The sequence below is a fragment of the Adelges cooleyi genome, unplaced genomic scaffold (genome assembly GCF_023614345.1).
Source record: "Adelges cooleyi isolate 19-005CV unplaced genomic scaffold, UGA_ACOO_1.1 ACOO_flye_CR_arks_rails_tigmint_CR_PRNA_30, whole genome shotgun sequence".
NCBI lineage: Eukaryota > Metazoa > Arthropoda > Insecta > Hemiptera > Adelgidae > Adelges > Adelges cooleyi.
In genome coordinates, this window is record NW_026095971.1 from 20,140,821 (window position 1) to 20,168,483 (window position 27,663).

Genomic DNA, 27,663 nt, shown 5'->3' on the forward strand with positions numbered 1-27,663 from the left:
TATTATTTGGTGTTTGGGCGGCATAATTAACGGCGATTGCTGAAACCAATTAAGCTATATTTATTATTATATTTAATAATGTAGGATAATACTGGATATCTCGATTCCCGACCCGCCGTGTTTCGTATGTCCATGGACTATGTATGTATGTAAAATGTATATTTAATTTACATATTGAACGTCCTTGATACTACTTTTTGCCGATTGATGCATGTTGATAACATAATATCTATATTGAATTTTTGATAACAAAACTCGATGAAACACAAAACATTGGAGTTTAAACTTTAAAAATAAGGTACTTGCGGCTTGCTTTACATTAGTGATGGAAGTGATTTTGAAATGTTTCATGTAAATAAAGATTCTAAATTCAATCGATAATGATCAACAGATAACTATAGTCATAGTATAAATAAAATGTCTTTATTATATGGGGACATATTTGACTTAAAGCAAGTATTGAAGGTAGAAAATATAGTCAATGCAGTTAGTTTTCAAACATCCACTAATAACATATTTGCAATAGTTCTAAGGTAAATTTATATAAATTATAATTTTTATTCTTTCCATTTTATTAACTAACTTATAAAGCTGTGTATTTTTATCCAAATTATAGTAGTAATGATCTAGTACTTTTTGGGGATCATAAACCACCTACGCTTAAATATCTACCTTGGCCTAAAGATTATGGAAAAAAAATTGTCTCTTTAGCATTTAAATCGAGCAACGAAAAACTTCTTATATGTAGTAAGTATTTTCTAGTACATGTTGTAGTTCTATTATATTTTCTATTAATTATGTAATATTGGAAGAGAAATTATTTTGATGTATACAAATTAGTGTTTAAATAATATTTTAGGTTTTGATTGTACTCTATATTTGGTCTTTGTTCGTGAACTATTTGATCCACGAGATGGAGACCGAAGAAATAAAGTAAAAATAATTAGACCGGCACCAGGAGAACCTACTAGCTCATTGATTCCAACAGCTATTGTTTGGTGGACGCCTACAGTCCCAACATATTCTAGGTAAAATGTGTTTCACCAGAAATATTTTTTTCATTTAAATTATAAATATGTATTCCTCATAGTGATGTTGGTATTGTTGGTGGAAATATTGGAGAAATTGTATTTGTAAACCTCCGTACGGGTGCATGTCTGGGATCTACTTGTGTAAAGTGCTGTATAAAGTCTCTAGACATCTTGTATGAATCCTGTTCCAACACAGCTTGGCTAATTGTTAGTATTTTATTTTATTCTTAATTTAAATAAATATTTTAATTATAATTTTAAATTAGATCGCTAGCAACAATGGTGATCGCTGGAAATTGTTGCTAGAAAGTTTAGATGTTGGATATTGTTGGTTGAATCCAAGAACACATACTTCTCATGATCGGACATCCAAGTATAATTTGTATTTATAATTATGTTTTTTTAAATTTTATGTGTCAATTGTTTGAGTATAATTTTTATCAATACTTTTTTAATTAATATTTTAGACCATCAAACTCATTGAGTATAGAAACCATAGTTCCTGTTATATCAAATTTCCCTACAACAAAATCACGACTACTTGGACTTAGGCAATTATTTATTGAAAAATTATCAGCACCTAAAAAACAACGATCTATTGAAAATGGCATCCATAATGGTATAAAAATGATGTATTATGTTTGCTCTATAATTATAAACCATTGTCATATTATAGTTTAATGATTATGTATATATTATTTAAATTAATATTTTTCTTTTTATAGTGTCAAATGATATTAAACATCCAAAACGAAGCCTTTCATCTGATACAATATCATCTGGATGTTCATGTCTCAGTACAGGTCCATCACCCGAGCCAATCGCTAGTGTTACTGATATGAAATCTAGTGTGCAGTGTCACCGCGGTAAACAAACTGTTGTGAGTTACGCTTCTAATCATATTTTGGTGAGTCCCAATTATTGTGAACATAATATATTTCATTGAGTTTACAACCCATACCTGCTTACTGTTAGGTGTGTCATATGATGTATAATTTCATATAAGAATTAACACAGAACAGTACATTATAAAATATACAATATTGTAAACTGAATAATAATTAACATCTAAAGAAAACAATCTCATGTAATTCTAATTATAAATTATTATAATACAGGTACATGCATCTGGGTTTAATTGTAATCAGCCATTGGTTTTTAAGTTACTTAAAGGAGATATTGAAAAGTTTCTGTACACTGATCATTACATTTATACGACTGAAGATAATGGTACAAAACTGAATGTTTATTCTTCAAATTTGAGTCAACTTAAAAGTGATATTGTAATGATAATTATAATTTAAAGTTATATTTTTTAACTGCTTAAATGTTTTTTTCTATTTTTAATTTCAGGATGATGATAAACAAAAAAGTTTACTTGGTACATACAAATTTGACAATGGAGAGTTCATTTTAAATTTGTTTAAGGTACACGAACACAAAGTAAGTAAATTTATATTCAAATATTTTATCAATAAATATTTTTGATAAACATATTAAAACATATTTTAATAGTTATTTTGCTATTCTTAGGTGAAAAAAAATACGGATGTTATTGTTTCTCCAAAAATTAAAGGGAATTTAACTCAAAGTAAAAAAAAGAAAAATGAAAGGCATAATCGTAAAGATGATGCAATGTCAGACTTGTGTGCATTAGTTACTAATCGTTCATTATACTACTTAAATTTAAGGTAACAATAATGCCAATTGAATTCAAGTTATATTCATTACTAACCTTTTTTTTCGGATAGAATTAAGCCTGAAGAAGTTATATTCAAGCTTATAATGAAAGGTGCTCTAGATTATGCAAACAATTTATCAGATACTTTCGATGTTGATATAAAACCAATATTAGAAAAAGCAGCCGACGAACAACTTAGTTCTAGAAAATTTGAAGAAGCCACTCTTCTTTATAAACTGTCAAAGGTAAATCGACAGTACATTTTTAGTATGCTTACTTATTTATTAACTACTATTGTTTTAGGGCAGTCCTTTAAAACGTGTACTACGGTTGGCATCATCTGGAAATACTGACAAAGTGGTTCTGTTTGTCAGTACTTTACTTGAACAAGCACACCCAAGGGACCTTACAGCTTTGGAAAGATTGCATATCTCTAATCTTGCCATAATGAGTTATACGGAACAGTTGTTACGCTCCAATGATAGAGATAAACCAAGAATCGAATCAAAATTTTTGTGAGTGCTAAGAAATTTACAATATAAAGGATATCCAAAAATTTCAAAAATATTTTGCTGTTTAATAGGCGGTTATTATTAGATAATCATCATTACGATGAAGTATTATGTGTTAACATTATCGGTCAAAGTCGTCTTTGTTCGATTTTGAAATTTTTAGCTGTCGACAGAGGATTGCATAACGAAGTTCTTACTGTACTAGTCAGTTTAATGAGCCAAAAATCATTAGATAGTAAATATTTACCATGTAAGTAATATTTTATTGAATTTAAAATTTATAATATGTATTTTTGATTTATGTTAAACAATAATACATTTTAATACTTTTAATTTTGTTAGTAACTGAAGGATTTTGGGATTTAGTATCAGATACAGTTTTTACAGAAGCATTAGTTGCTTGTAATAAATTTACTAGAGTTCATGCCAAATACATACAAGAAAATTTACAACATATTTCTAAAGAGACAATTATAGTATGTCGTGTATTATAAAATTTATAAACTTCAGGTCCACTATGAATAAGCAGTAAAGTTAATATTTTTGTTTTTAGAAACTCAAAGTATTATATGATCCTTCTAATCCTGCTTTGCGGCCAGTTTTACGTAAGATGTTTTGTTTAGATAACGAATTGGAGTGTTCAACAGAACAAGATAATGCAAGTGGAATAAGATAGTTGATTATGTTAAACTATTAAGTATAAGGAAGCCTTTTTTAATATTTAAATTATTTTTCTATAGTTAAATCACTGTATGAAAGAATGGTTGACCACGTATTTAATGATATTAATCAAACTTTCACCAAATGAGTACTCAGAGCGGTTAATGAATTCAGTTTCGTTATCACATCCATTTGCAGTAAACACACTTAAAGATGAAATACAAATTGAGCGTAAATCTAGTCTTGGTGGTGGTTGGGCTCATGCAGCTCATATACGTAACCACAAACTCTATACTTGGGGTCATTCTTCAAACGGCTGTTTAGGTATTGGGCCACATATGACCAAAACTGCTACACCAAATCCCGTGTCATGGTTTGTGTGCATACGAGTTGAAGTCATGCAAGTAGCATGCGGTCGAAATCATTCTGTTGCTCTCACTACAAATGGAGTATGTATAATATTTATTTGAAATAAATAATTTATTCATATTTATACAATAAACAATTTGTTGTTTAAGGTCTATTCTTGGGGCTCCAACCATTATGGTCAGTTAGGCACGAACCGCCAGGGACAAGCTCCGTATCCCATGCTTGTTGAAAATTTATCAAACGAGTTAATAACCAGCGTGTCAGCTGGTCAATATCATTCTTTAGCGATTTCCATACACGGAAAATTGTGGACCTGGGGATGGGGCGTTTATGGGCAGTTAGGACACGGATCAATTGATGACTGCAAAAAACCTAAAATTGTCAAAGCATTAGAGAACGAAGTAATTCAAAATAATAATGACTGTACTTTAAACTGATATAAAGTAAAACAATGATTTTTTTATCTAGAATATTTCCAGTGCTTTTGGAGGGTATGCACATAGTATTGTTCTAACGAGTGCTGGTAAAGTATTTACATTTGGATCTGGAGTGTTTGGCCAACTGGGCAATGGTAGCACAGCAAAAATTACTAGTCCAGTTCCTGTGTACGGCCTCTCTGAAACTATAAAAAGCATTTCCACAGCCTATTTTCATAATGTAAGTATTAAACATGAGTATACAGCATACAAAAATAAAAATAAATGCTCTATTTTGTATATCATAAAACCGGACCACGAGACAAAAATATAATAGAATAATCTAAAATGAAAATGGGATGTATTCCCAGCTGTCTGTCCACTTGTTCAGTCTTCCTTTCATTTTATATTCACTATAGTTGTTAACATTTTTTTCTTATAATCTTTTACCATTAGTTTTACTAATACTATAAATTAATTATTAATACTTTTTATTAGTAATTTTTTTTAGTTATAATTTTAATTAAAAAAAAAAAAAAATATATATATATATTATGAATCGAAAATAGATTAAGCAGTTCCTATAAGGCCATCGCTCTCCCATCCTAGGCAGGAGGTTTCCTCCCTATTAATTTAATATTATGTTGTTTCAGTTGGCTCTGAGTGATGTAGGTCGTTTATATGCTTGGGGGAGCAGTCCTCAAGTACTTCGATTCCATGCTCAGTCACAAAAGAGAGCTAGAAATCAGCTGGCATTAAATGAAGTCAACCATGTAAGTTCATAAAAATACTAAAAAGGATTTTTATTCTTAAAATATTTTGCTTTTATATCAAATCAGTAGGCGTGATTGTATTATTATTCTCTAGCGAAAATTAGTAGGTCTTGAACCATTCGCCATGGCCATCGATACTATCTGTTTTAATGTTATTATTATTAATTATACAACTATATAGAAATATACACTAATGAATTCTTTTATTTAAATTTAATTATTTATTATTAATTCTTACAATACATATTATATATTTTTGATAGGTTGATGATGCAGAAATAGATGCATTAACTGCTGATGATGGCTTACTGCATCTAAGTCCAACTCTTATAGATACATCACATATAAAAGGAGATATTGTTCAAGTAAAATTTATATATTGGATTATTGTTATTATTTAAATTTCTTAATAAATTTATATATGTTTAGATGTGCTGTGGATGTCACCATTCAGCTGTTGTGAGTTCTACTGGACAACTATACACTTGGGGTCTAAATTTAGATGGACAGTTAGGAGTAACTGGTATTCGTGAAAGGTTAGTTCCAGCTACAACATTGGTAGGTCCGCCTTCGGTTATGGCGGATTCATCAAGCAACAACGGGGAGCCAATAAAAGAAGTTAGATGTGGAGCAGATTTTACATTAGCTTTAGATGGAGCTAATAAACTTTGGGGTTGGGGAAGTAATCACGAAGGACAAGTAAATATTATGTTTTTGTTAATTATTTAATATATTAATATCATTATGTATATGTATTTAGTAATTCACTACTAAAATTAAAATAAATAATATGCTATTTTATTTTTATTATTTTTTTAACCTCTTCAATTGTAATGGCCATTAGTCATTTTTTTTAAAAAATAAATTTTGACCATGTCAATTAATTTACAGACTAATAATTAATCAATTATTTATAAAAACTTGAAGGTATTATTTTTAACTGGTAATGTTTTAAATTAAAATGTTTGCAAATATCTCTAAAATAACCTATTTGGAATTTTTCAATAAATAAATTCCTCTCCTGACTGTGTCTTTTGAAAACTTCATAATTTTAACTTTTTTTTTTTAGTTGGGCAAAATTCCAGAAGAAGATTTAGCAAAAACTCTATTAGATGGGAAAATGGTTATGATAAAATCAACACATAAAATCATAAAAATTCAACATGGTAGTGTGAACAAATTTGATTCTCCAATTGAGATTGTCTTACCACAACTGAGATTTTCCTTTACTAACACTCAAGATGTTATTTCAATTCCGGTAAATAATTTAAATATCAATAAAGAAAAATAAATGTTGCAATTATATTTCCTAGTTATTTTTTAACTTTATTAGGTCAAGCGATTTTTGAATTTTCCTGGTCAACAGTCAAAGGAGTGTTTTCTTGAAAATCTTAACGATTTATGTGACTTACACGGTGTAGACTACGTCTTGCATTATGCACTGGAATGGTTTTATCCATACTATAATACTTCTGCCATTATTTCTACGGTGAATTTTGTTTGTATAAGTACACACTTTTATAAATAATGTTCATAAATTAATGTTTTTAGTGTTTTCAAATGCAAAATTATCAAGCGGCTAGTAAAGTACGATTAATTAGTAATGAACCGTCCAAAGCATTGCTTCATCAATTTGAAGCTTTTGTAGAATCAAGGTCGTACGGAGAAATGTTTGGTTTTAATGTCGAAGGTGGACACGAAGAACCAGCTGCAGAACTTCTTACATTCGGTGAAGATTTCACACTTAATCTAGAAGAAGGAGAGCTATTGACATCTCTTCCTAATGCCGTTTTATCACGAATGACTTCTGAAGAAAACATAATAAAAGAATGGCCAGGAATTTCTATAATTTCTCAAATGTTTGACTATTATTTTGAATTCATACAAGAAGTTAACATGGTTTCTTTTTTGCACAAAGTATGTATAAAATTAGTTTAATATATGCAAATATTTAATTTCAATTTCTTTCCCCAGTATCTTACGTATTGGTTGACTAAGTCGTTTCCGGTTGACGCACTAGAAGAGATGTTGTTGGAACGGTGGGACAAACTAAAAAATCCATTGGGGGTTTTATTACTGTGGTAAATAATATAGAATTGAAATATTTTCTGTCGTATATAATCAATATAAAATTCATATTTTGTTAAAGTAATGATTTGTCCGGAACAAATGAACATACAGAATTTAGCGAGGAACTAATGAAACCAAATTCTATTCTAAAATGTTTGTCCTTATCATTTTGTATGCGACTGTGTTCATCGGTTTCGAAAAATGTTGAAGAAACATGTAAGTTTCACTGTGAATTTGTTAGTGTATGTAAGATATGTGTAAATTGATGTAAATTTGTACTTCCGTTAAATAGCTGAAAATCGAGGAGATCTCATTAAATTATTAGCTCGTATTACTAATGCCCCGAGTACTGGATGGATAGAGTCGATAGTTGAAAACAAAACTGAAGATTTGTTGAGTCATTCAATACACATGCTTAACAGTGATGATCAAAACTCTTTTATACACTTAGAATTCAAAGTAAAAGATAACATTGCTGTATAAGTTATCAATTTTTTTTTTTATGAAGCCAAAGCCCTTATTATTTATTTTTATTTTCTAGGATACCGAAGTATTGGGAAATACAATTCTGGCATATTCTTGTGGTCATCGCTATCTATCCGAAGAGCAACTTAACCAAGATACTAAACAGTCCATCAATGGTCTGGATAACTTACCTAGAACTGCTATGGCAATACAGTCTGCTATGCAGGATATTGGAGATACTGCGTGTCCCAATTGTGTAATCAGACAAATCGGTAGTCTTGTACAAGACGAATAATATATTTTTAGAGAACTACTTCAAATTATAGAAATATCATTAATAATATATTCGCACCACAAAGGTTGTTTATATGAACGTTATTCTCTTTTTACACGGTCATCTAGTCGGACAAAATAATAATATTTATAGAAAATGTTTTTTATTGTTTATTATTATTTTTTTTTAGTGAAATGTATGTTATACAATGACTTGTTTTATTTTTATTTTGTTTATAGTTGTGTTAAAAATATATACCTAAAATCATTGTAGCTAATTATATAAGTGAATTCTAAATTTTGTTGATATTCATTACGTTTATGGCAGAAAAGGCAACGGGAATTGATTGTTTTTGTTGTTGACACTATTAATTTTTGACGGTTTTTCGTTCTCCGTCCACAGTGGTTTCAAACTTAAGTCAATTTCCGGCTTGTCGTAGTGTTCGTATTCTTCGTTTAATCTTTCCAATTCCTCTGGATTGCTATTGACCATACAGCAGGCTCGTAGTGTGAAGTAATACAAGATTTCCACTCCACTCAGCAGACTGAAACCGAGAAACAAGCCAGCAATACCGCCAAATGCAACTGTGAAAAATTGTTGTGGTCATAACATAACGTATGTGTGTATGTATGTAAAATTGATATAGTTTATCATGTATATTGTATACATACCCAACAAGTCCACCCAACCGAAAAGCACTTCTCTTCTGTATCTGACCATGGGCCATGACACAAAACTAATTTCTAATGGTTCGTCGACTAGATCAGCCCTATAAATTATTAATAGTTTTAGTATACTTTGTGAAAATATATTTTGGCAATTTTTTTAATAAATATTATAGGTTGCTAGTCAATTTTGGACCATCGGCGTGCATTAATGACATCGGCCTTCACGTCAAAAACAGGTTTAAATCAAAGGCTAAAACTTAGATCTATTGAGACATAAGTATATTTAAATAGTTTCCAGCTGCAACATTTTGATTAATGAGCAATTATAAAGATTAAAAACTGGCTAAAAATCATAATTTCTTGAAATAACAAATAACTGTTATATTTTTGTTTCACTGTTCAAAATTAAAAAACATTTTAATAGTTTAAAAAAAAACTATTATGATGTGCTTTTTTTTTAAATTTTCAATTAAAAAATTGCTGTAAAAAAAAAAAACATTAGTCCGTTCCTTATTAAATCTGTTATTACATTTTGTTAGTTGTTGAACGATGACTTACTGTGCGTCCTGTAGTTTTTCCACTTCGTACACTGTGTTCATACACCCAAGTTCACAAGCACAGTTCAATCCGTTTAAAATTTGTTCTAAAAACATGTTGTAAAAAAAAAAAGTGATTGATTGGCATGCAAATGTTTTGGGTGAAAATTCCTCATCATATTATAAATATTAGACCAGCGATGATTTTATGTCATGAAAATTATGTAAACAAAAAAAAATGTGTGATTATTATATCCCACATGTTACTAAATAATATACTATTTATACACTAACATGCTACCAATAAAATGTTCAGGTAGTTATTACGTTTGCGATTTATAGCTTTGTAATTAGAATTTCTTTAAGGCAAGATATAGAAAAATGATTCGAGTCACATCCGATGTTCTGTTTAAACTTACTATATAATTTTGAAGATGCTGTGTAAAAGAGCCTTTTATAGCAGGTGTAAGTAAAGTAGGTTACTTACTAATATTTTTTGCGATGCAAGCGAGGCCGTCTAAATTGCAGTATTCATAACCATCTGGAAATAGTTTTCAGTCAATTATAGCTATGTTAATTTTTAAACGTGGTACCACCACAATTCGCTGTCTTACTGATTTTCTTGTAAAACCAAGGAACGCATCCGCATAAGTTTCTAGTCTTGTCCATCCGACACTGAGTCATGCAAGCGCTGAACGTGTACATATGATCGGTCACCAATGGTATTTCATCTGGGAAAACGCATTTCCTCTGTTTTATCGTCAACTGTCTAGCGCCTTCTGTCGTGTAAGTCTGCTTGCTGTCGAAAAAGATCTTGGCTATTCTCCGGGTCCACAGGTGTTGCGGGGCCGAGTCGATGATTAGCATGTCGTCTGTGCTGTGTATGAATATCTTTAAACATAAAAAAACAATACTGTACCTATAGGTATAAACTAGCACAGTTTTTATTAAGCACAGCTAGAGAGAATCATTCACTATATACTAATATTTTTTATCGTGGGTCACTCAATATCTGGGCTTAATTAATAATTACATTTTTTTTCCACACATTTTTTTGTTCCTACCCCTCTGGCATATTAGTTTTTTTTCATAGCAACTTTTGAAACTTAAATGGTAACACACACACACACACATATATATATATATATATATATATATATATATGTATATTAATAACTTTTTAAATAAGGAACGTTTTATTAAAAATGTTTTGTTAAAACTAGTTGATAACCAGTTTTAAACCACTAGTTATAAGAGTTTAAAAGTTATGACGAGAGGAGAAGTGCGGGCAGATAAAAATAATACTGCACTCCACCTTTCCTCTTGCCTAAATTTGAACCAGTCAATATTTTTAGTATATTATTTTCAATTTTAAAAATTAATTAAATAATTATTTTGGAAAGGAGGAAGGAACTTAAAAATGTGTGGAAAATTGAGATCACATTATATGAAAACACTATGAAAAAAAAATAGATTTGTAGGCCGTATGTAAAATGAAACTAGATTATATATAGTGAACGTAGAGACAGCTAGTATAGTTAAGATAACTATTTATAAAAATAAGTTTAAAGAAAACCTTTCAATGGCAATATGTGGATGTCTTCTGTGCAAAGTTTAAATTATAATTGTAAAACGATGCTGCAGATTTTATACTGCTTGTGCTGGTTTTTTTTAATCATCCACTAACTCGCATTGAAGCAATGATAAATCACTTTTATACACGTTTCGGATCTCATTTTCTCAACTCCTTACTGGGCTTAGTGTACGAGCATACGAGTATATGATCGTTTTGGAAGGTAATTTATTTTGTAACCAGATTTCAAAGTTACCTAATGCATGTATACATGACACACCTAAGTGTTAACGCAACACTGATCAGTAATCAACTAATACAAGACTTCAGTTATTCATTCAAAATTAAGTATTAACTGATTATTGTTTGTTTTACTTTTAACCCTTTTTACCTTCGACGTAGAACGGAGAATAGGTACTGGTATCACAATTATGGGTTTTTTATTTGGGTCTTTAACTAGCATAATACTTTAAACACTTGTTTGGATTTTTTGGTATGTACATTCTATTATAGAACAGAGATCGCTCACAAACGTGTACTTTATAAATATTATAAGGTTATATTATGTTTATTCCTTCCTTGACAAAATCTAGTTTTAGAGAAGTCATTCGACCAGTTGTTAAAAGTAAAAACCAAAATGATCGTTGAAATCTTACGAGTATTTTCGGCCGAAGTTTCTTCTAGATAGGTACTATTTAATATTTAGTTTATTTTGTTTTAAATAAAGAGGAACCTATTTATCGTGTGTCCAGTGTCAAGGTACAGTTAAGTTATAAAACAAAAGGACCATTGTAAATCTTTTTTTTCTCGGTTTTGTTGTCATAATATTATACTATACTTTCAATGGATTTTTAGTGACGTTGTCCATGTTGAACGAAATTGCAAGTTTAGTGTCCGTTTCGTAAACGTATTCTGTACTTGATTTGGTATAGTTTTCAGACATCCTGCAAAAGAAATTGAGTGTCGTGAATAAAATTAGTAGCGTTGTGGTAATTTTCAACGTTTAACAATGATATACCATGGCCAGTCTAACACGACATGTCTGGAATTGAAGCTGTAACAAAGACCGTATTCCGTAAAGGTCGGTTCAAAACCAACACAACATTCGTACGGTTCGCCTTTGAATTTGCAATCGTACAACAGGTCCTCGCAATGATAAACCACCTAAAATATATAATTGTAATACCAGTATTTGAAAATTGTGTGCTGTGCTGTTGCATATTATAATATATTCTTTTATTGCTGAACAGTTAGTTATTGTCAGTGCTGGACCGGAACGAAAAAATGTGCTAAGGCTCGGACCAGCTAAATAAGGTATAGGTATCATTGTTTTTATGAGGAACAGTTTAGGGTTGACGCATTTTTAACACACATTTTACGGGGTTTCTTATGAGTTATTAATACTCGTATAAAAACAGTATTTGATTTTAAATATTTAAAGACTTTGCATTTATACATATAACATACCACTTTTTCGAAAATGCTTGCTCCTATTGGTCCATTGCAGTGATGGGCGAATTGTAGTCTGATTAATGATTGTTATTAGTAATTATGGTGTTAGATTAATGTAACCATAATCAGAAAAGAAATCATTTAAGTATATGATTACGTTATTCATTCATTTGTAATCATGATTAGATTAAGCATTTAGTTATAATCATAAAATTATTACCTAGTGGTTACCTTTTTTTTAACTGCTCAGTGGTACAACTGAGGCCCCCCTCAGGGATTAGCCCCTTGGCTAAAATTTAGCCCCCCCCCCCCAATAATATTCCTGCTTTACTTGAATATTAGTTAAATTGTACCATTTTGTCATTAAAACGTTATTAAAACTAAAAAATGATTTTTCATGTAAAACTGTTATTTATAGAAAACCAAAAATTAACAGTAATGATTTTAGATTTTTTACATTCCAAAAAATAAATATCTTGCCGGCTAAAGAAATACTTAGAAAAAAAACAGAGTTAAAAAAAATGAATTTTCCTAAGAGATGTTTCAAAGGTCAAATCGTAGTGGAACGTCCTATATATTGTTATATTCAAAAGGGCCCAGTCCGTAAAATCTATTAAAAAAAAAAAATAAATAAAAAAAAATAAATATATATGTATATAATATATTTTAGAGAAAGGCTTGGGCGTTTAAAAATTTGTTTTAAATTATTATTTCATGATAAAAATTTAATGACGAATGTAATTATATATTCGATGATTAATGATTAATGAATACAAAATGTAATCATGATTACTCATTAGTCATTACTTTTACAAAATTATTAAATGATTAATGATTAATTTAATCATGATTACATTGTTGTAATCGAATGTGTCCAATACTGGTCCACTGTAATATTAGACGATGCCACTATTAGTTTTAAATTTCCTATTTAAAAAGCATAGGATTTAACTACTAAAGAAACTACAAAATTGTAAATATTTTCTAAGAAAACAAGTGTCTTACGTTAATGAATCACCGGTGTAAAAATATTATAAACGGGCAAACATTTATTTTAGTATACTGTTGAGCATATTTATATACATTAATACTTTAACTCGTATAACGCAGCTGTTATGTTTGTTTAAAACATGTCCAGGAAGATGCACTTTTTTAAGGAACTATGCAGTTTTAGTGTCATATTGTAATGTAAATCGTTAGGAAATTAAAAATTAGAGATTTAATTTTAATTTCGACATGGGTGATACTGGATAAAATTATTGAAATTTGAGCTATAGGACACAATTTTTTTTAAAGGTTTATTTTACTACTAACACCTATTTTGCCACAATGTAAAGACTAATATTGAAAATAAGTAGCACGCGATAGAAAAATCAGTTCAATAGGTACATTACTTTGTAAGCTATGTCTTTTAGATTGTCCTTGGGCAACCATTTGTATTTGGAAAACGCTTCAAATTTTTCCATGTTGCTGTAAGACAACGACGCCACCTCTATTACAAACTGAGTAAAATTTTCTAGAGTCTCTTCATCCGTGTCGTTTCCATACACACTGATAACAAACCAACTTTATTATAGTTTTATTAAATATAACAATGGACGTCCCAACATTTTTTGGTTGTATTGTTGGGATGTTTTCATCATATACGAGTAGGTCATATGTCATAGGTAGCTAATATCCACTAATATTAATTTTTAATTGTTTGATCTAATTTATTCTTATTTTGAATTTACCTGAAAATTTATGCAGTTTCGATTTGTTTACCCAACCAATTTATCATAGGTTATATTTTTATTTACTAAAGTCTTAACAACGTTATGTTCTTCTCTTCTTTCGACTTATATCGACTTCTCTAATTGCCCATAGACCGACTATTGTATTCATTATGGTACATGTTGTAAATTTTGCAAAAAAAATGTAAAGTATACCTGCTGACGTACTCCTGTACTTTCTCATCGACCATTGGCCTCTTTGGGCACACGGTAATAGCCGGAAACTGCACATCCCAGTTGTGGAAATCCGTATCCAGCCCAGTGATCGTTGGACTAGTTTGAAACTTTTCCCACAGCGATACGATAATGATCGAAGTGATGACGATTCCTACGGACAAGAAACTGAACCACATGAACCTATAATGAAACATATTTATATATAAAACCGCATCTACCATTCAACGCATTGTTTAATTGAATATTTATCTATTTTGAGTAGGTATATAGCGCAATATTTTGTTCTTTGCCGATTTATAGGTGGATCAACAGGTGGATTAGGCAAAAAAAGCTTACTACCTTTCCCATAACATTCATTATATGTAACATCTTACTATAGTACGCACCTCTGTAATATTTTTACATTCATCAACTCCTTTATTATTATAATAACCGGGACTAAATAACTTCTTCTCCATAAGTTTGAGCACACAATATATGGTATAAAAATATTTGTTTTTTTCAGTTCTTCTTTTAACATTATGTTTCTTGGAGCAAAAAAATATTTCCTTATTTTTCAGATTTTTAAAATTATTTTTAGAGGTTGCGAGCATCAGTTTTCCAAAAAAAAATGTTTGTTTCTTAGTTTTAACATTTTTAAGGTATAATTATTAATTTTGAACACATGTTTTTTGTACAAAAAATAATCAGTAGAATAAACAAGTATTTTTTTTTGTTTTACAAATAAAAACTATTATTAAACTGATTTTGGACTTAAATGTATGAAAACATTGACAAATAACCCTTATAGTACCCTAAAATATTTTTTTTAAGGGTTGAAAATATTTTAAACTTATTCCTCATTTGATTGCGAAAAATCTGATTTATATACAAAACACAGTATTCCTATACAATGGATCAGAAAAAAAATTAACTAAAACAAAAAATATGATTCATATACTTTTTTAGCACTATGATTCGGCGTCCCGAATGCGAATTTGTTAATAAACCATCTCGTGATGACATGTGAAGGTTATTTGTGGACTTTGTCATCATAATTATCACTTCCAATGTCAGCTATTATTATTATTATATATATATGTTTATATTTAATTTAATTATGTGTATGTATTTTATAGCGTCTGAATCAAACTGACAAACTGGGAAGATGTTTAAATTTTCTACTGACATACACACCGTTCGTGGAGAGGTCGATCAGATTGGGCAATGTATCTGACGCCGTGCAGTGTACTCTTGTTGAAAAATTCGTTGAACTGATGGCGCCAGCTGACTTTGAGCAGCTTCATTTTTGACATGTCAGTATTTTCGACGTTTTTCAAATTTCCGTACATGATTGATGTTTTGAGCTTGCTTGAAAGTTCTTTGTTTGGTTTTTTCTTTTGCGACTAATGTCAAAGTACGGGGTTTTGGGGTTACAGCATATGTTTGTATACAAGTAACCGTGACTGCATATTTACAAGTTATCTTTGTAAATCTAACACGCATGGAACGAATCAAATTATAGGTACTAGTTTTAGGCCACGGTGATATTGATTTTCACTTCTGCGCCATTAATTTTGATGTAATCTGAACATGATTTATTTTAATATGATTTTTCTGTTAAATCGTCCATGAATTTATTGATTTTTGCCATAATATAATATGTATTGTATTAGTTGTTTTAGTTTAGATCAAAATATACTGATTAAGGATGGCAAATTAAATGTAAAAGCTTTTAGTTATATTTTCAGTTTTGACTGTAATGTAAAAAAAGTCAGTACAATAAGAAGCATTGCATTAAAAAGTAGTAAAATCTTTTCGATACAAAATTGTAGATAGTGAATAAACTACATGCCTTTTTTTTTTTTTGTTTCCGGTACAACATAAACTGATTTATTCATGAAATGTATCATCTTAATATATTGTGACCTAGACATGAAATTGGTCGAGCTGTTTACAGGACAAAAGCGTTTGCAAACACAATATATTGTATATTATTTACTGTACAGGGACGCTAAATGCCACTTAAACATACTATAGTTAGTTACATATTGCAGTTGTCTGCAGGCCCTAATAAAAATTGCTTTTAATGTTGCATTGCCGCGTCTTTCTTTGACATTCAGAAGCTATTTTATATTTTACTAAGCTGCACAGTGTGACCATAATATAATCTCCCTTTTTAAGTATAATTTTGCTTGATTGTATACAGTTATTTGCTGAAAATGTCGACTGGTCGATAACCAGTTTGAATAAATAGTTTTAAAGTTATTTAAGTTAAAAAATTAGGACTGGAGAGTTATTTTTATCTGCGCGCATTACTTTACCACACTCCACTTCTCATCCTAAATTTTAAACTTTAATAAATTTAAAACCAGTTATTAAAAACTGGTTTTCGACCTGTCAAATTGCCAGCAAATTATTTTTAATTGAAAAAAATATAATTGAACATATAATATATATTTATATGTAACCATTTAAGTTCAAAAGTTGACAAAGCTCTAAAAAAACCTAAAGAAGCTAAAAATTGCAATATTATTTTAATAGTGAACTAGTGTAGGTTAGTTTAGTGTGCGTTAAAAGAATCACCAGTTATGTCAGGTTCAAAATATTAAGTACAAAATTAAATCGCAACTCTTTTTGTCCTTACCCGATAAAAACCCGGATGTTTTTTAGAAGAAAATTTTTTTAAATTTTTACTACAAAACGAATTAGTATAAATATATATTATTTGCTCGATTATAATAAAGCTAGCACGACGACGTGGCCTCTTCGCACGCCTCTACCGCGGATGCATTGGCTCTATAATTAGAAACAAGTAACTCTCCCACCGCAGTGTTTGTGATGTGGTTGTTAACTACAGCTGCTGCTCACAACAGACTGATCTCGGGGAGTGCACAAAAAAAAATATTATATAGATTATGTTTTTTTCATTTGACCTAACCTTTCCGCATACCCGATAATAATATTGTTTTTTGGTTTTTACTACACATACACCGTATCAGAGTCCTAGTGTTGGGTTAAGTCAAGTAAAACCTACCCGGCCTGCGGTGGACAAAGAGGGCGGCGGCGGTACGGCGTTTTCTCGTGTACTAATTATTATTATTGTGCTGTATATTAAGTATTATTATACATTTTTCCCACCATAATGTTGTGTATTTAGTTTACAGGCCGTCGAGACGTCGAGGATAGTATAGTAGCAAAAAGGGACGGAGGCGCAGACGGTGGCGTCGTGGCGCGTTCCAAAATTAAACCATCAGCCAACTGGATCACCGCGCGCGACACGGACCACAAGTCTGTTACACACACAGGACCACAGTATAATAATATTATAATCTTTGCTGTCACCCAGCAGTCAGCACACATACGGATACGACGGTACCGCGGTTAACAGTGGTTGTGTGTTGTCGCCGGCAATTTTTTGTTTGTTCTTTCGAAACAATTTTTTCCATACACAAAACGAGTGCACCATGTCTGTGAAATGTTTTCGTCGCTAAAATTGTCCGCGCTCAGGTCCAAGAACGGAGGAAGCAACAACAGTGTCAACCGACAGTCGCCCAACGGCAACGAGCAACACCGGAAGTCGACCGGCAAATGTAAGACACTTACCGTATGATCACTAGTGCAGTTTGCACCAACTATGCTTGGAAATTAAACGGCAAGTTTAACAACACTCTAACTTAAGTATAGCCTGTATAGCTGGTGCAAACGGCCACACTAACCGCGCAACTCGTTCGGTCAGAAGTCACCTGCCAAGGGGCAATGTTGTTGTAATATTAGACATTTTATTGTCATAGTCCATCTTAACACGTTGGCTGTCGAGCCTATTTTTATAAAACTCTGTCTCCAAGTCACTCTCACTATGTTTTCCTTTGTGTACCATGAGAGTGACGATCCGTCACTCTAGGCTTCCCACAACATTGGATGGTTTGAAAATTATTACATTTTTTACCTTCATACATTTACTTGGGCATAATGGTGTTGGTTTTTGTTTTTATCTTATTTAGCTCGGTAGCCAACGTTAGATGATGTGCAAAGAGTGTCAGTTTGAAAAATATTGAGGAAATATTGACAGTCAACAATCACGAGGCCTTTTCTATTATACTATACATGGTAATATTAGGTAGAGAGACGCGGATAAAAGTTTGTCCAAGTTCAACACCTTTTATAATAATCGTATTCCACTCGATGATAATCTTAAATTCGACCTTATTTTAGCTGCCAATTATCAGCTAGTGTTTGGAATCAAATTGCCCAAACGATATTAAATCTGTTCCATAACATATTTTATCAATCGGCTAGCACGAATTAGAAGTTTAACAATACGGGTTGAACTTTTTTAATCATAACAGTTGGGTTTTATCTTCATCATGATTTTAGTCTACAGTGTGAGCATATTGTTTTTAATGTCGACTTTTGAAATGGGAGTCAGCGAAGGTCCTATACAATGACTCAGCTTGTACAACTTCCAAGTCGGTTCTGAGTGCAAGTACCTAGTATCCAATACTTGTAAGTTTGCAAGCATAGATTCACTGAATGCTTAAATTTACGCATTAGTGGAATTTCACATCGTACTGGTACAATATCATAGTTAAAAAAGTTATGTTTTAAGTTGGAGACTTTAAAAATGACTTGATATTTAATAACAGCCGAATTAAAAAATAACAAACGTTTTTTTGGTTAATAGTCGGACACTAAACCTAATTACACTTAGACAGTTTTACTTAAAAACCTATTAGAATCATCGTAGAGAACACATGGAAGTATTTCGATTGTAAAGAACTAACGTCATATTTTATGCGAAAAATCAAATATGTCACATACATATCCAATAGTATTGTACCACATATAATCAAATCAGGTCACCTTAATCATATTATCCTTTATATTATAATGGTTCATATATTCATACATATTCTGTTCGTTACCATAATTTAATTAGTTCTACGTACTCCAATGTCTTTATAGCTTATTAAAAATAATTCTGTGGTATTTTTGCAAAATTGGATAAGTCCGGATATTTATTAAGGTGCAAAATATAGACAACATTTCAGTATTACTAATTTTGGTATTGGTACTGGCGTTGGGAATTTTAATTGTACAGAATATTTTCTACTTAACAATAACAAATTCATCCAGACTCGACCGTTCTACCAGTTATAGGATCCTTATTTCCGCTAAGAATATTTTGTAGCAAAAAAGGCAACTTCTATTGGAGTTCGTTTTCCTCTAATTTAAAATATGGGAAATTTTTTACCACCTTATTTTCCGACTTTCTTTTCAAACTATCCCAGTTTACTCTCTCATTTATTTTTCCATTTAGAGACGTGTTCATTTCTAATTCTGCCCGATCTGTACAATAATAATCTCAGATTGAAATCAACTCTCATTTCATTGTAACAATTGTCACGAGCCCACAAATCATTTCATAACCTCGTGGTTTGTTGAACTCTACAGCGACAGTAGGGTTTTCGAGTTATTATGTCTTAACTTTTGCATAGGGTTGTTGGATAAGGTGTGTTCTTCGCAAAAGGCCGATGACTGCGGCAGCCGTATGGTGTCAGACGCTGTAAAGGTATACGAGCCTGCCCATAGGCGCTATGCCGACCACTGCACTTATTACGGCGGCAAATACAATACCAACAGCAGTAAGTAAAATCAAATCCGGTTGGACGTACATATAATAATAATTATTTTGTTGTGATTTTCAGATCAATGCGTCAAACACAAAGTAATCGACGTGTTCATCGAACGCGAAGACGGCAGCTTAGGCATAGTGCTTCGTGGCGGCGCTCATGTCGACCCGGATATGTGTCGACCACTGATAGTCACACACGTTCGTATCGATGGTCCAGCTGACAGGTTAGCAAGTCCTTTACACCAATGTTTATAGGATACACAATGTCTATTTGCTTTTATAAACCGTGTTTTTAAAAGTTGATAAAAAAAAAATACGTCTGTTGTGGTGTTGGTAACATTGTGTAATTATGTATATTTTACAGTATGATGTTTTTTGTATTATCGTTATTATAATGTACTCGCGTTATAATACTTGCAGTAGCAACATGCCGTCAATTTTATATTATACTCTTAATTTTAATATTTTATTGTACTTGTAAATGGCTATGTATTTTAATTGGAAACAGTGTAACATGGCGAAGTAGGTAGGATTGTTAAGAAATCTTTTATTTTTGCGTTCCATAAGTGTAAATTATTCCACTACATAGCAATGTATAATATACCTATCATAACGTCAAACTATTTAAAATATAACTTCGACCATGGATTGGAACTGATCTTAAAGATATCTGTTTAGAAATCAAAACCAGATCGAAACCGTTTGTTTACATAATAACAGGGGCGGACCTAGGAATAAAAAAAGGGAGGGGCTAGAAAAAATTCACTTCAAATATGTATAAGCAATAGTCATAGAGCTGACGTTTATATAGTAACAAAATTCTATAATCTTTATTCTAATATATAATAATAAATAAATAAAAAAAACTTTTTTAAAAACATGCTTTTCTAAAAAAATAGTAAAAAGTGAACTAAAAAGTAAAAAATAATTGTATTTCAAGAACAATTTACCAATCAATTGTAGCACATTTTATTTAAAATGTCAATTACTTTTAAAACAACCGAAAATTAACTACAATTTTATATAATGTTAAACTTCTTTAAATGTTGACTAAAAAGAAATCTATGGATATGAAATTCTATGATATCAGGAAGTGGATTAAATTAATTTTGGATGATTTGAAACAACAAGAAGTTTTAGCGAAATGACCCCCACATTTGACCCTGTGTAGGGCGACCTGGATGTCCGAGTCCCAATATTATTACAGGATATTTTATTGTCATCCGAGATGAGTGTGCCAAGTTTCAGCCCTCTACGACATCGGGAAGTGGGTTAAATTAATTTTGCAAGATTTGAAAAATACCCGTACAAACGTACGTACGTGTTAGCGAGTTAAAGAAAAGTATGTAAAAATATACTTTTAATGGATACAATTTAAGTACATAATGGAGGGACTTCAGCCCCCATAGCCACTTATCGTACTTACTACTTGGTTACAAAACTAAGTCGATAAGATCCATGTAAAAATATTACGTAGTCTCGTTAATGAATAAAAGTAGACCAGTATGTGTCGACACGTGCATGATTAAACGTCATCCGGTACTAAAGATAGGTCGTGTTGTGATCTTAATCATTTTTTTTTCTTAAGAACCTCCACACTGCGGAAGGTGTTATTGCTACTTACAATTTTAACGTGTGCCAAAACTGAAATCACTTGCCAAACATTTTTTTATAACTGGTCCTTATTTTTTGAAACGACAGTGATGCTGTGTTGAAAATATTGTAGTCTTTGAAATCATATTTGCAAAGTTAACTTAGATGTCTAATGGTTGGTCATCTTCCAAAAATATAATTTCTTATAATCTTTTTCTTAATATTATAATTTCTGTCATAGTAAAAATGTATTAAGCTATACACAAAGTATAATATAAATGGACGACGGCCATTTGTTGCTCTTTTTTTTTTTGGATTTCATATTAGTTTTAACACAAATCTTTCTAGATTTGTATCTTTTCACCACATTTCTATGCGAGTAAAATATTGTGACTGGCGGCTGTTACATTAGCGTTGAGGAATATCTTGTTAAAAATCAAACCATTTTGTTTTAGAGAAGGGACGATCAAGGTTGGTGACCATTTATTGGCAGTGGACGGAGTTTCGCTTAATGGCCTGACCCTGGCAGAAGCCGATGCCGTGCTCCGACAATCGGATGGTGCTTGCCGGCTGTCTATTCGATATAAGGTGTCGGCTGCGGAGAGAATCGGCGATACTGTCAATCCCATGATGGTGGAAGTCGAAAGCCCACGACCTCATCAGCTGGGCTTAAGCCTGACCAACACGATCAATAATAGTGCTGTGATCGTCGACCATGTGAAACCCGGCAGCATAGCTGAACGGTAAATCTTACATTGAAAGAATAAATGCCATCCATAGACCTTAAAAGAACTACTGATCGTCGCTCTGGGGTCTGTGACCTGTGTTAATTTGTTAACACAAGTGATACTCGCAAAGAAGAAAAGGTTTTTTTTTTTTAATTATCCCAGACATTAATAATTCTCTACTAGTTTTTCATCTGGGATCACCCTTTTGGCGTTTAGTCCCTCGTCTGTAAACCCATTAAAAATGTACACCACCATATGACGGTATTTAAAAGGTGCACGTGACGCCGATGCATTGGATTATGTTTTTTAAGCCTTACTGGAATGTCATCTGATAGTGCTGTTGCTATTATTATTGTCCTTTCATTAGGTTTTTAATATATTTATTATTGTAAAGGGAGGTAAGTGCCATGTTATCTAACCATTATATTGCTGTATCATATTTTATTTTTATTATTTTAAATGATAGGTTTCTACATCAAAATTAAAATATTGTTTGCGCTAATTCTACCGTTTTTATACTTAAACGCAAGTCTTTTGTTTTTATAATGTTATGCGCATAACGATTCGCCATATATATATTACATAAGCTTTTCCTTTTATTTGCTCCGCAGAAATATGTCTGTCCTGTATTTGCTTCTATAGACATATCAATTATAAATATAATATATGTATACATAATACTTCTATCATAACAAAGTTTATGTTTTAGAATTATTAGTACAGCTTGGGAGTTATACAGTATACTTATGACACAATAACGCCGTCTTAGTACATATATATGTACTAAGGCGATAAGTATATATATATATATATATATATTTAATGGTTAGACTTAGGTGAATAATATTAACTGCCGCCTTAAACTTCTCTCTACACCTAGACGTCTAACGTCCTGTGTACCTTCTTTGAAACGTGTTGTTGTTAGTTTCTTGTATTGTATGGTCGTGTGTTCTCTCAGGTGTGGTGCCATATTCCCGGGAGATCAAATAGTGGCAGTCAACGACACGAGGGTGGCGGGTACCAGGACGGCGGCTAGCGACGTATACAAGCTGTTGAGGATGTGCGGTGGCACTCAGCCCACGCTCAGGTTGGAAATAATACCGGCATACACTTCAGACTTGATTCACGCCGACTGTAAGTGTTTATCTGGGTCAAACGAATCGGCAAAAACCGTCTCCTTTTTCTATTTTTTTTGTTTCTGTTAGACTGTTCGTCGTACGATTTACGCCAAAACATGTATTGCCTGTACGAAGACCCGGTCGAACCGTCCGTATGGGAACCGACGGAATCGCGTAAGACGAGTTTGTTGTCTACAATTCAGTAGACGACAATGCTAAGGCGAATTTCCATTTGTTCACTTATTAAAAATATCACTTACAGACAACGTGGTGCGGACGGACTACACGATACTGACTCTGGTCGCCGACGAAAACGGCAGGTTCGGCATGGACGTCCGGTCGAACAGCTCGGCGTTCGTGGTATGTTCAATTGAACACGGAGGACCCGCAGACCAGTATGCGAGCTTTTTGTTTTGCATTATACACACACACACCGCAATCACGTGTAATAATATAATATATGTTTCTCCAGGACCGGTTGCTTGCAGGTGGGCGACCGCATACTGTCCGTGAACGGTTGCAAGAGCGCCAGTTTCGTGGCCTCGAGCCAGCAACCCTTGCACGAGTTCTTGGGGCCCGAAGTGAAAAACGCCTGCATCAAGGTGGAGTTCGACATTATCGATTTCGTGGTGCCCACGTCCGGCGAATTCACGGTAAAACTGGTGAAGAGCGAAAACCGAAGCCTCGGAATCACAATAACAGGCGAGTTATAAAATATTTAATTTATGCATTAACAGCGGGGTTTATGTAGTTTCTCTATTCATTCATTATGTAGTAACTTAATATAATAGGTATTTGTTCCCATCATTCCCGTATTGCTGGTAGGGGGCTTAGACCTACCCCCCCCCTCTTTTGGGATTAATGTTTAGAGTCTCTATATCCACTTAAAAAGTATTGGCGATCATTTTCATAAAATAATACATATGAAGTTAGTATACGTCTTACATAATAAATAAATGTATACATAAAAGATGGAATTAATGTAATGGTAGAGACGTGCATGTGTTTACCACGCACGCTAGAAGTAAAACTTCAAGTATAGAGGATTAGAGAACATTTATAGGCTGAACTAATAATGAAAAAAAATATATATATATGCATAATTGAACATTTTAAATACATTGTAAAGGTATACTGAGTTAAAAATGTATTTTATTCATAAGTGTCGACTACTTGGTGGTTATAAACGCATGATCAACTCCATCTTAATCTTCCTCTTCATTAATAATAAGGTTATATCTACTTTCTTAAGGTCGTGCTTAAACGGATTTCGTTGTGAAGTTTCACTAGAATAACCGCAAAAATTATAGTAATAATATTAGCATAACACGTGTCTCACGTGTGAATTGATTTGGAAGTCGTTAAGATAAAATACAAGCGTTGTGCAATGACCGCAGAGATATGAAAAATATTTCCTCCTGTCACTTTAGAGTATTACAACTGACTCAACGAATTTGTGTACGTTAATAGATGACGGCAACGGGCACGTGTCTATTTCTGAAATCATTCCCGGGTCGATAGCACATCGGTCGGGGACTTTAAAGACCGGCGACACATTGCTGGCGGTGGATAACAAGTCATTGCACAACTGCACAATGCAAGAGGCAACGGAAATACTTCAGGATGCTGGAGACGTTGTCACTCTACACGTGCAAACGTCAAACGTCGAATTAGGTACTCGCAGATATTTTATTTTAAAATATAGCATTATATCAGTATTATTAAAACTGTTTTATTATTTTCAACGTGTACCTTAGACGATTACGAAAACGACGACGACTTGGTTCAGTACACGGTGGAGTTATACAAGAAGGGAGAACCCTTGGGCATCACCATTACTGGATCTGAGGATTGTCGGTTACCAATTTCCATACAAGAACTTTCTCCAGGTATAATAAATGATATATATATATATATATATATATATATATATATATATAAATATTTATATGTCATTAGATATTATTACATATCCTAAGAAGTTATAGAGCAAGATTATATTATGTGGTATAAACAATCGCGCGATGAGAAAACTAAACTCAGAGTCACTTGTTATTATTGTTGAATAAAAAATCCTAAATCCACAAAAATATTTCACTAACAGCAGAGTGGGCAATATATTCGCCTGGTTAAAGTGAACTTTTTTTGTGGACTCTAGGTTTTTTTTTTTTAAATTAATAAGGCATTTTGACATGGATATGTCTTATGGCTGAGGGTCATTCAGAAAATTTGCCCGTCACGTTTTGTGTAACAGTGCTGACGTCATTATTGATTATGGATGAGTATTGAGGAATTGTGAGATACGGAGGAGGATTATGGAGAGATTATGGAGGAGTATTAAGGAGTTATGGAAGTGAATTAATAGATAAGATATTAGAGATACTAGAATGCAGGACATATCCATGTATTGATGTATCTGCATGCAATTTGGATACTCTTAACTTTTTTACTTGGACTCCGTCTGTAACCATCTGATATTTTATCTCGAAGGTGGCCTAGTTGCCCGTACTGGAGCTATCCACATAGGCGACCGGTTGTTGGCCATCAACGGAACTGATCTGTCCGAAGCACCTTTGTCCACCGCCATTGCGCAATTGCAGAACACCGACGACCGTGTAGTGATCACCGTGTCTCGTCCACAACGGCCGGTGTACACAAGCATTGGGCTGCTGTCGACCGATTCGGCCATCGAATCGGATACCACTCAGTCGGCACCCAACCTGCACGAGCCGACACCCGAAAGGATAGTGCTTCGGCATAGGTCCAACAGTGCTCAGAGGAAAGTGCCGGAGTTCGACAGCGACTATTTTGGAGGCACGCTGAGGCCGTACTACATAAGAGAGCACACGGACTACGACATCGACAGCATATTTAAAATTGCCGAAAACCAGGACAGAGACGGACTTCTGGATTTTGATTTGTTCCAAGTATAAGTACACTGTGTTGTTTGTGAAGTCCGTACAATAATGTTGATATTATATTCGTTCAGGTCACTCTGTTCAAGGACGCCGTATACGAAGACTTCGGATTCAGTATATCGGACGGCTTGTACGAAAGGGGTGTGTTTGTGAATAACATCCGAAAAGGAGGCCCGGCCGACCTGAGCGGCATGTTGAAACGCTACGATCGTATCATACAAGTAATTAATTATATTAGTTTACGCTTTTGTTTCACTTTCAGTGTATATCATGTGCAAATCTTGTTTCACCTCCATCCTATCGGGCAGTCGCTCTGAAATTTGGCCCAGATGTGGATTTTGGATGTAAAGCAACGAGAAAGTTTAACGTTATCTTAGATAGAACGACATCCATTTATCGTCCATCTAGTAAAATGTTATTGATTTATAGGTAAACAACACCAGAACGGATGATTCGGATTGCTGTTTGACTGTGCCGTTAGTTGCATCAGCCGGCGATAGAATAACGTTGACAGTGGAGAGACGCAACAACATGTCAAGAGTGCAGTTTCCTACGGTAAGGTATTTCTGGTATGACAGCACACATTACATACCCAAGTTATAAAGGTGATTAGAACGTGTCATTGTCTTTTGCTGAAAGTTTAAGTCATTAAATGGTCTGTTTTCAGACTAATAAACTACTTTCAACAATTTACATCTTGAAACTCCTTTCCTACTATCTCACCATAAGTCTCAACTATTCGGAAACTTAAAAAATAGTTTTATTTAAGTTTGATTGAACATTATTTAGTTGTTTGTAAACGTTTAAACTGCTAGGCTGTCACATAATATATTGAAAGTTTCAATTTCATTACTAAGCAGCTTTGGATGTCTACAAAATTATGATTAATAATGTAATGTTAAAAATAAAAATTCATAAAAACAGACGTTTGTATTTTTCAGGACTGATTTCAATAACGAGTTGTTACACAATACAAATTGCAATACACAATCAACTATTAACTTTTAAGCTAATTAAATAATATACCTGATAAATAAAAAATACATATTTATATTACTAGAATTATTAAGGTTATTATTAATTGTTTTTTTTTTTTACATTTCACCTTTTCATCTTTGTTAATTTCAAAAATAATTTTTAATTTGTGTATGTGAAGTATAATTTTATTTTATAATTTATAAATATTATACGTATCTAAAAATAAAGAACAAGAATTGTATACCTGTCTACGTAATTAGGTTTAGGTTTCCAAACCGATTACAT

The 27,663-nt window shown here is 32.4% G+C and overlaps 3 protein-coding genes across 11 annotated transcripts; 2 read left to right on the plus strand and 1 right to left on the minus strand.

Moving 5' to 3' along the window:
• The first annotated feature begins 241 nt into the window (after positions 1–241).
• On the plus strand, positions 242–8,486 carry LOC126839387 (uncharacterized). 2 transcript variants are annotated; one of them, XM_050574695.1, is made up of 28 exons: positions 242–533; positions 617–747; positions 860–1,028; positions 1,091–1,238; positions 1,298–1,413; positions 1,499–1,650; positions 1,757–1,938; positions 2,150–2,314; positions 2,385–2,474; positions 2,565–2,722; positions 2,783–2,957; positions 3,016–3,227; positions 3,296–3,474; positions 3,567–3,700; positions 3,778–3,882; positions 3,965–4,333; positions 4,403–4,654; positions 4,722–4,910; positions 5,323–5,442; positions 5,706–5,807; positions 5,872–6,141; positions 6,512–6,700; positions 6,776–6,931; positions 6,994–7,359; positions 7,417–7,523; positions 7,592–7,728; positions 7,805–7,971; positions 8,054–8,486. In XM_050574695.1, exons 1-28 carry the CDS (start codon positions 418–420, stop codon positions 8,270–8,272), a joined length of 4,875 nt encoding a protein of 1,624 aa, XP_050430652.1. In that variant the 5' UTR covers positions 242–417; the 3' UTR covers positions 8,273–8,486. The 2 variants fall into 2 exon arrangements, with proteins under 2 accessions (XP_050430652.1, XP_050430653.1); XM_050574696.1 differs by having other exon boundaries at positions 243–533; positions 1,298–1,404; positions 8,054–8,484.
• On the minus strand, positions 8,457–21,671 carry LOC126839389 (sodium channel protein Nach-like). Of its 4 annotated transcripts, none has more exons than XM_050574703.1 (11): positions 17,056–17,177; positions 15,606–15,971; positions 14,409–14,609; positions 13,875–14,031; positions 12,047–12,192; positions 11,867–11,972; positions 10,070–10,346; positions 9,943–9,996; positions 9,478–9,562; positions 8,923–9,020; positions 8,457–8,835 (listed from the first exon to the last, which is right to left on the minus strand). In XM_050574703.1, exons 2-11 carry the CDS (start codon positions 15,758–15,760, stop codon positions 8,570–8,572), a joined length of 1,545 nt encoding a protein of 514 aa, XP_050430660.1. In that variant the 5' UTR covers positions 15,761–15,971; positions 17,056–17,177; the 3' UTR covers positions 8,457–8,569. The 4 variants fall into 4 exon arrangements, with proteins under 4 accessions (XP_050430660.1, XP_050430661.1, XP_050430662.1 ...); XM_050574704.1 differs by having other exon boundaries at positions 15,606–15,814; positions 17,056–17,126; XM_050574705.1 differs by lacking the exons at positions 15,606–15,971; positions 17,056–17,177 and adding an exon at positions 21,470–21,671.
• Positions 17,283–27,566, plus strand: LOC126839388 (glutamate receptor-interacting protein 2). 5 transcript variants are annotated; one of them, XM_050574699.1, is made up of 16 exons: positions 17,283–17,494; positions 17,569–17,699; positions 17,761–18,001; positions 19,907–20,053; positions 20,117–20,267; positions 22,092–22,379; positions 23,323–23,498; positions 23,570–23,656; positions 23,745–23,877; positions 23,955–24,184; positions 24,953–25,156; positions 25,240–25,371; positions 25,973–26,409; positions 26,472–26,621; positions 26,830–26,969; positions 27,342–27,566. In XM_050574699.1, exons 3-16 carry the CDS (start codon positions 17,887–17,889, stop codon positions 27,406–27,408), a joined length of 2,457 nt encoding a protein of 818 aa, XP_050430656.1. In that variant the 5' UTR covers positions 17,283–17,494; positions 17,569–17,699; positions 17,761–17,886; the 3' UTR covers positions 27,409–27,566. The 5 variants fall into 5 exon arrangements, with proteins under 5 accessions (XP_050430656.1, XP_050430654.1, XP_050430655.1 ...); XM_050574697.1 differs by having other exon boundaries at positions 17,283–17,492; positions 17,569–18,001; XM_050574698.1 differs by having other exon boundaries at positions 17,283–17,477; positions 17,569–18,001.
• Positions 27,567–27,663: the final 97 nt, after the last annotated feature.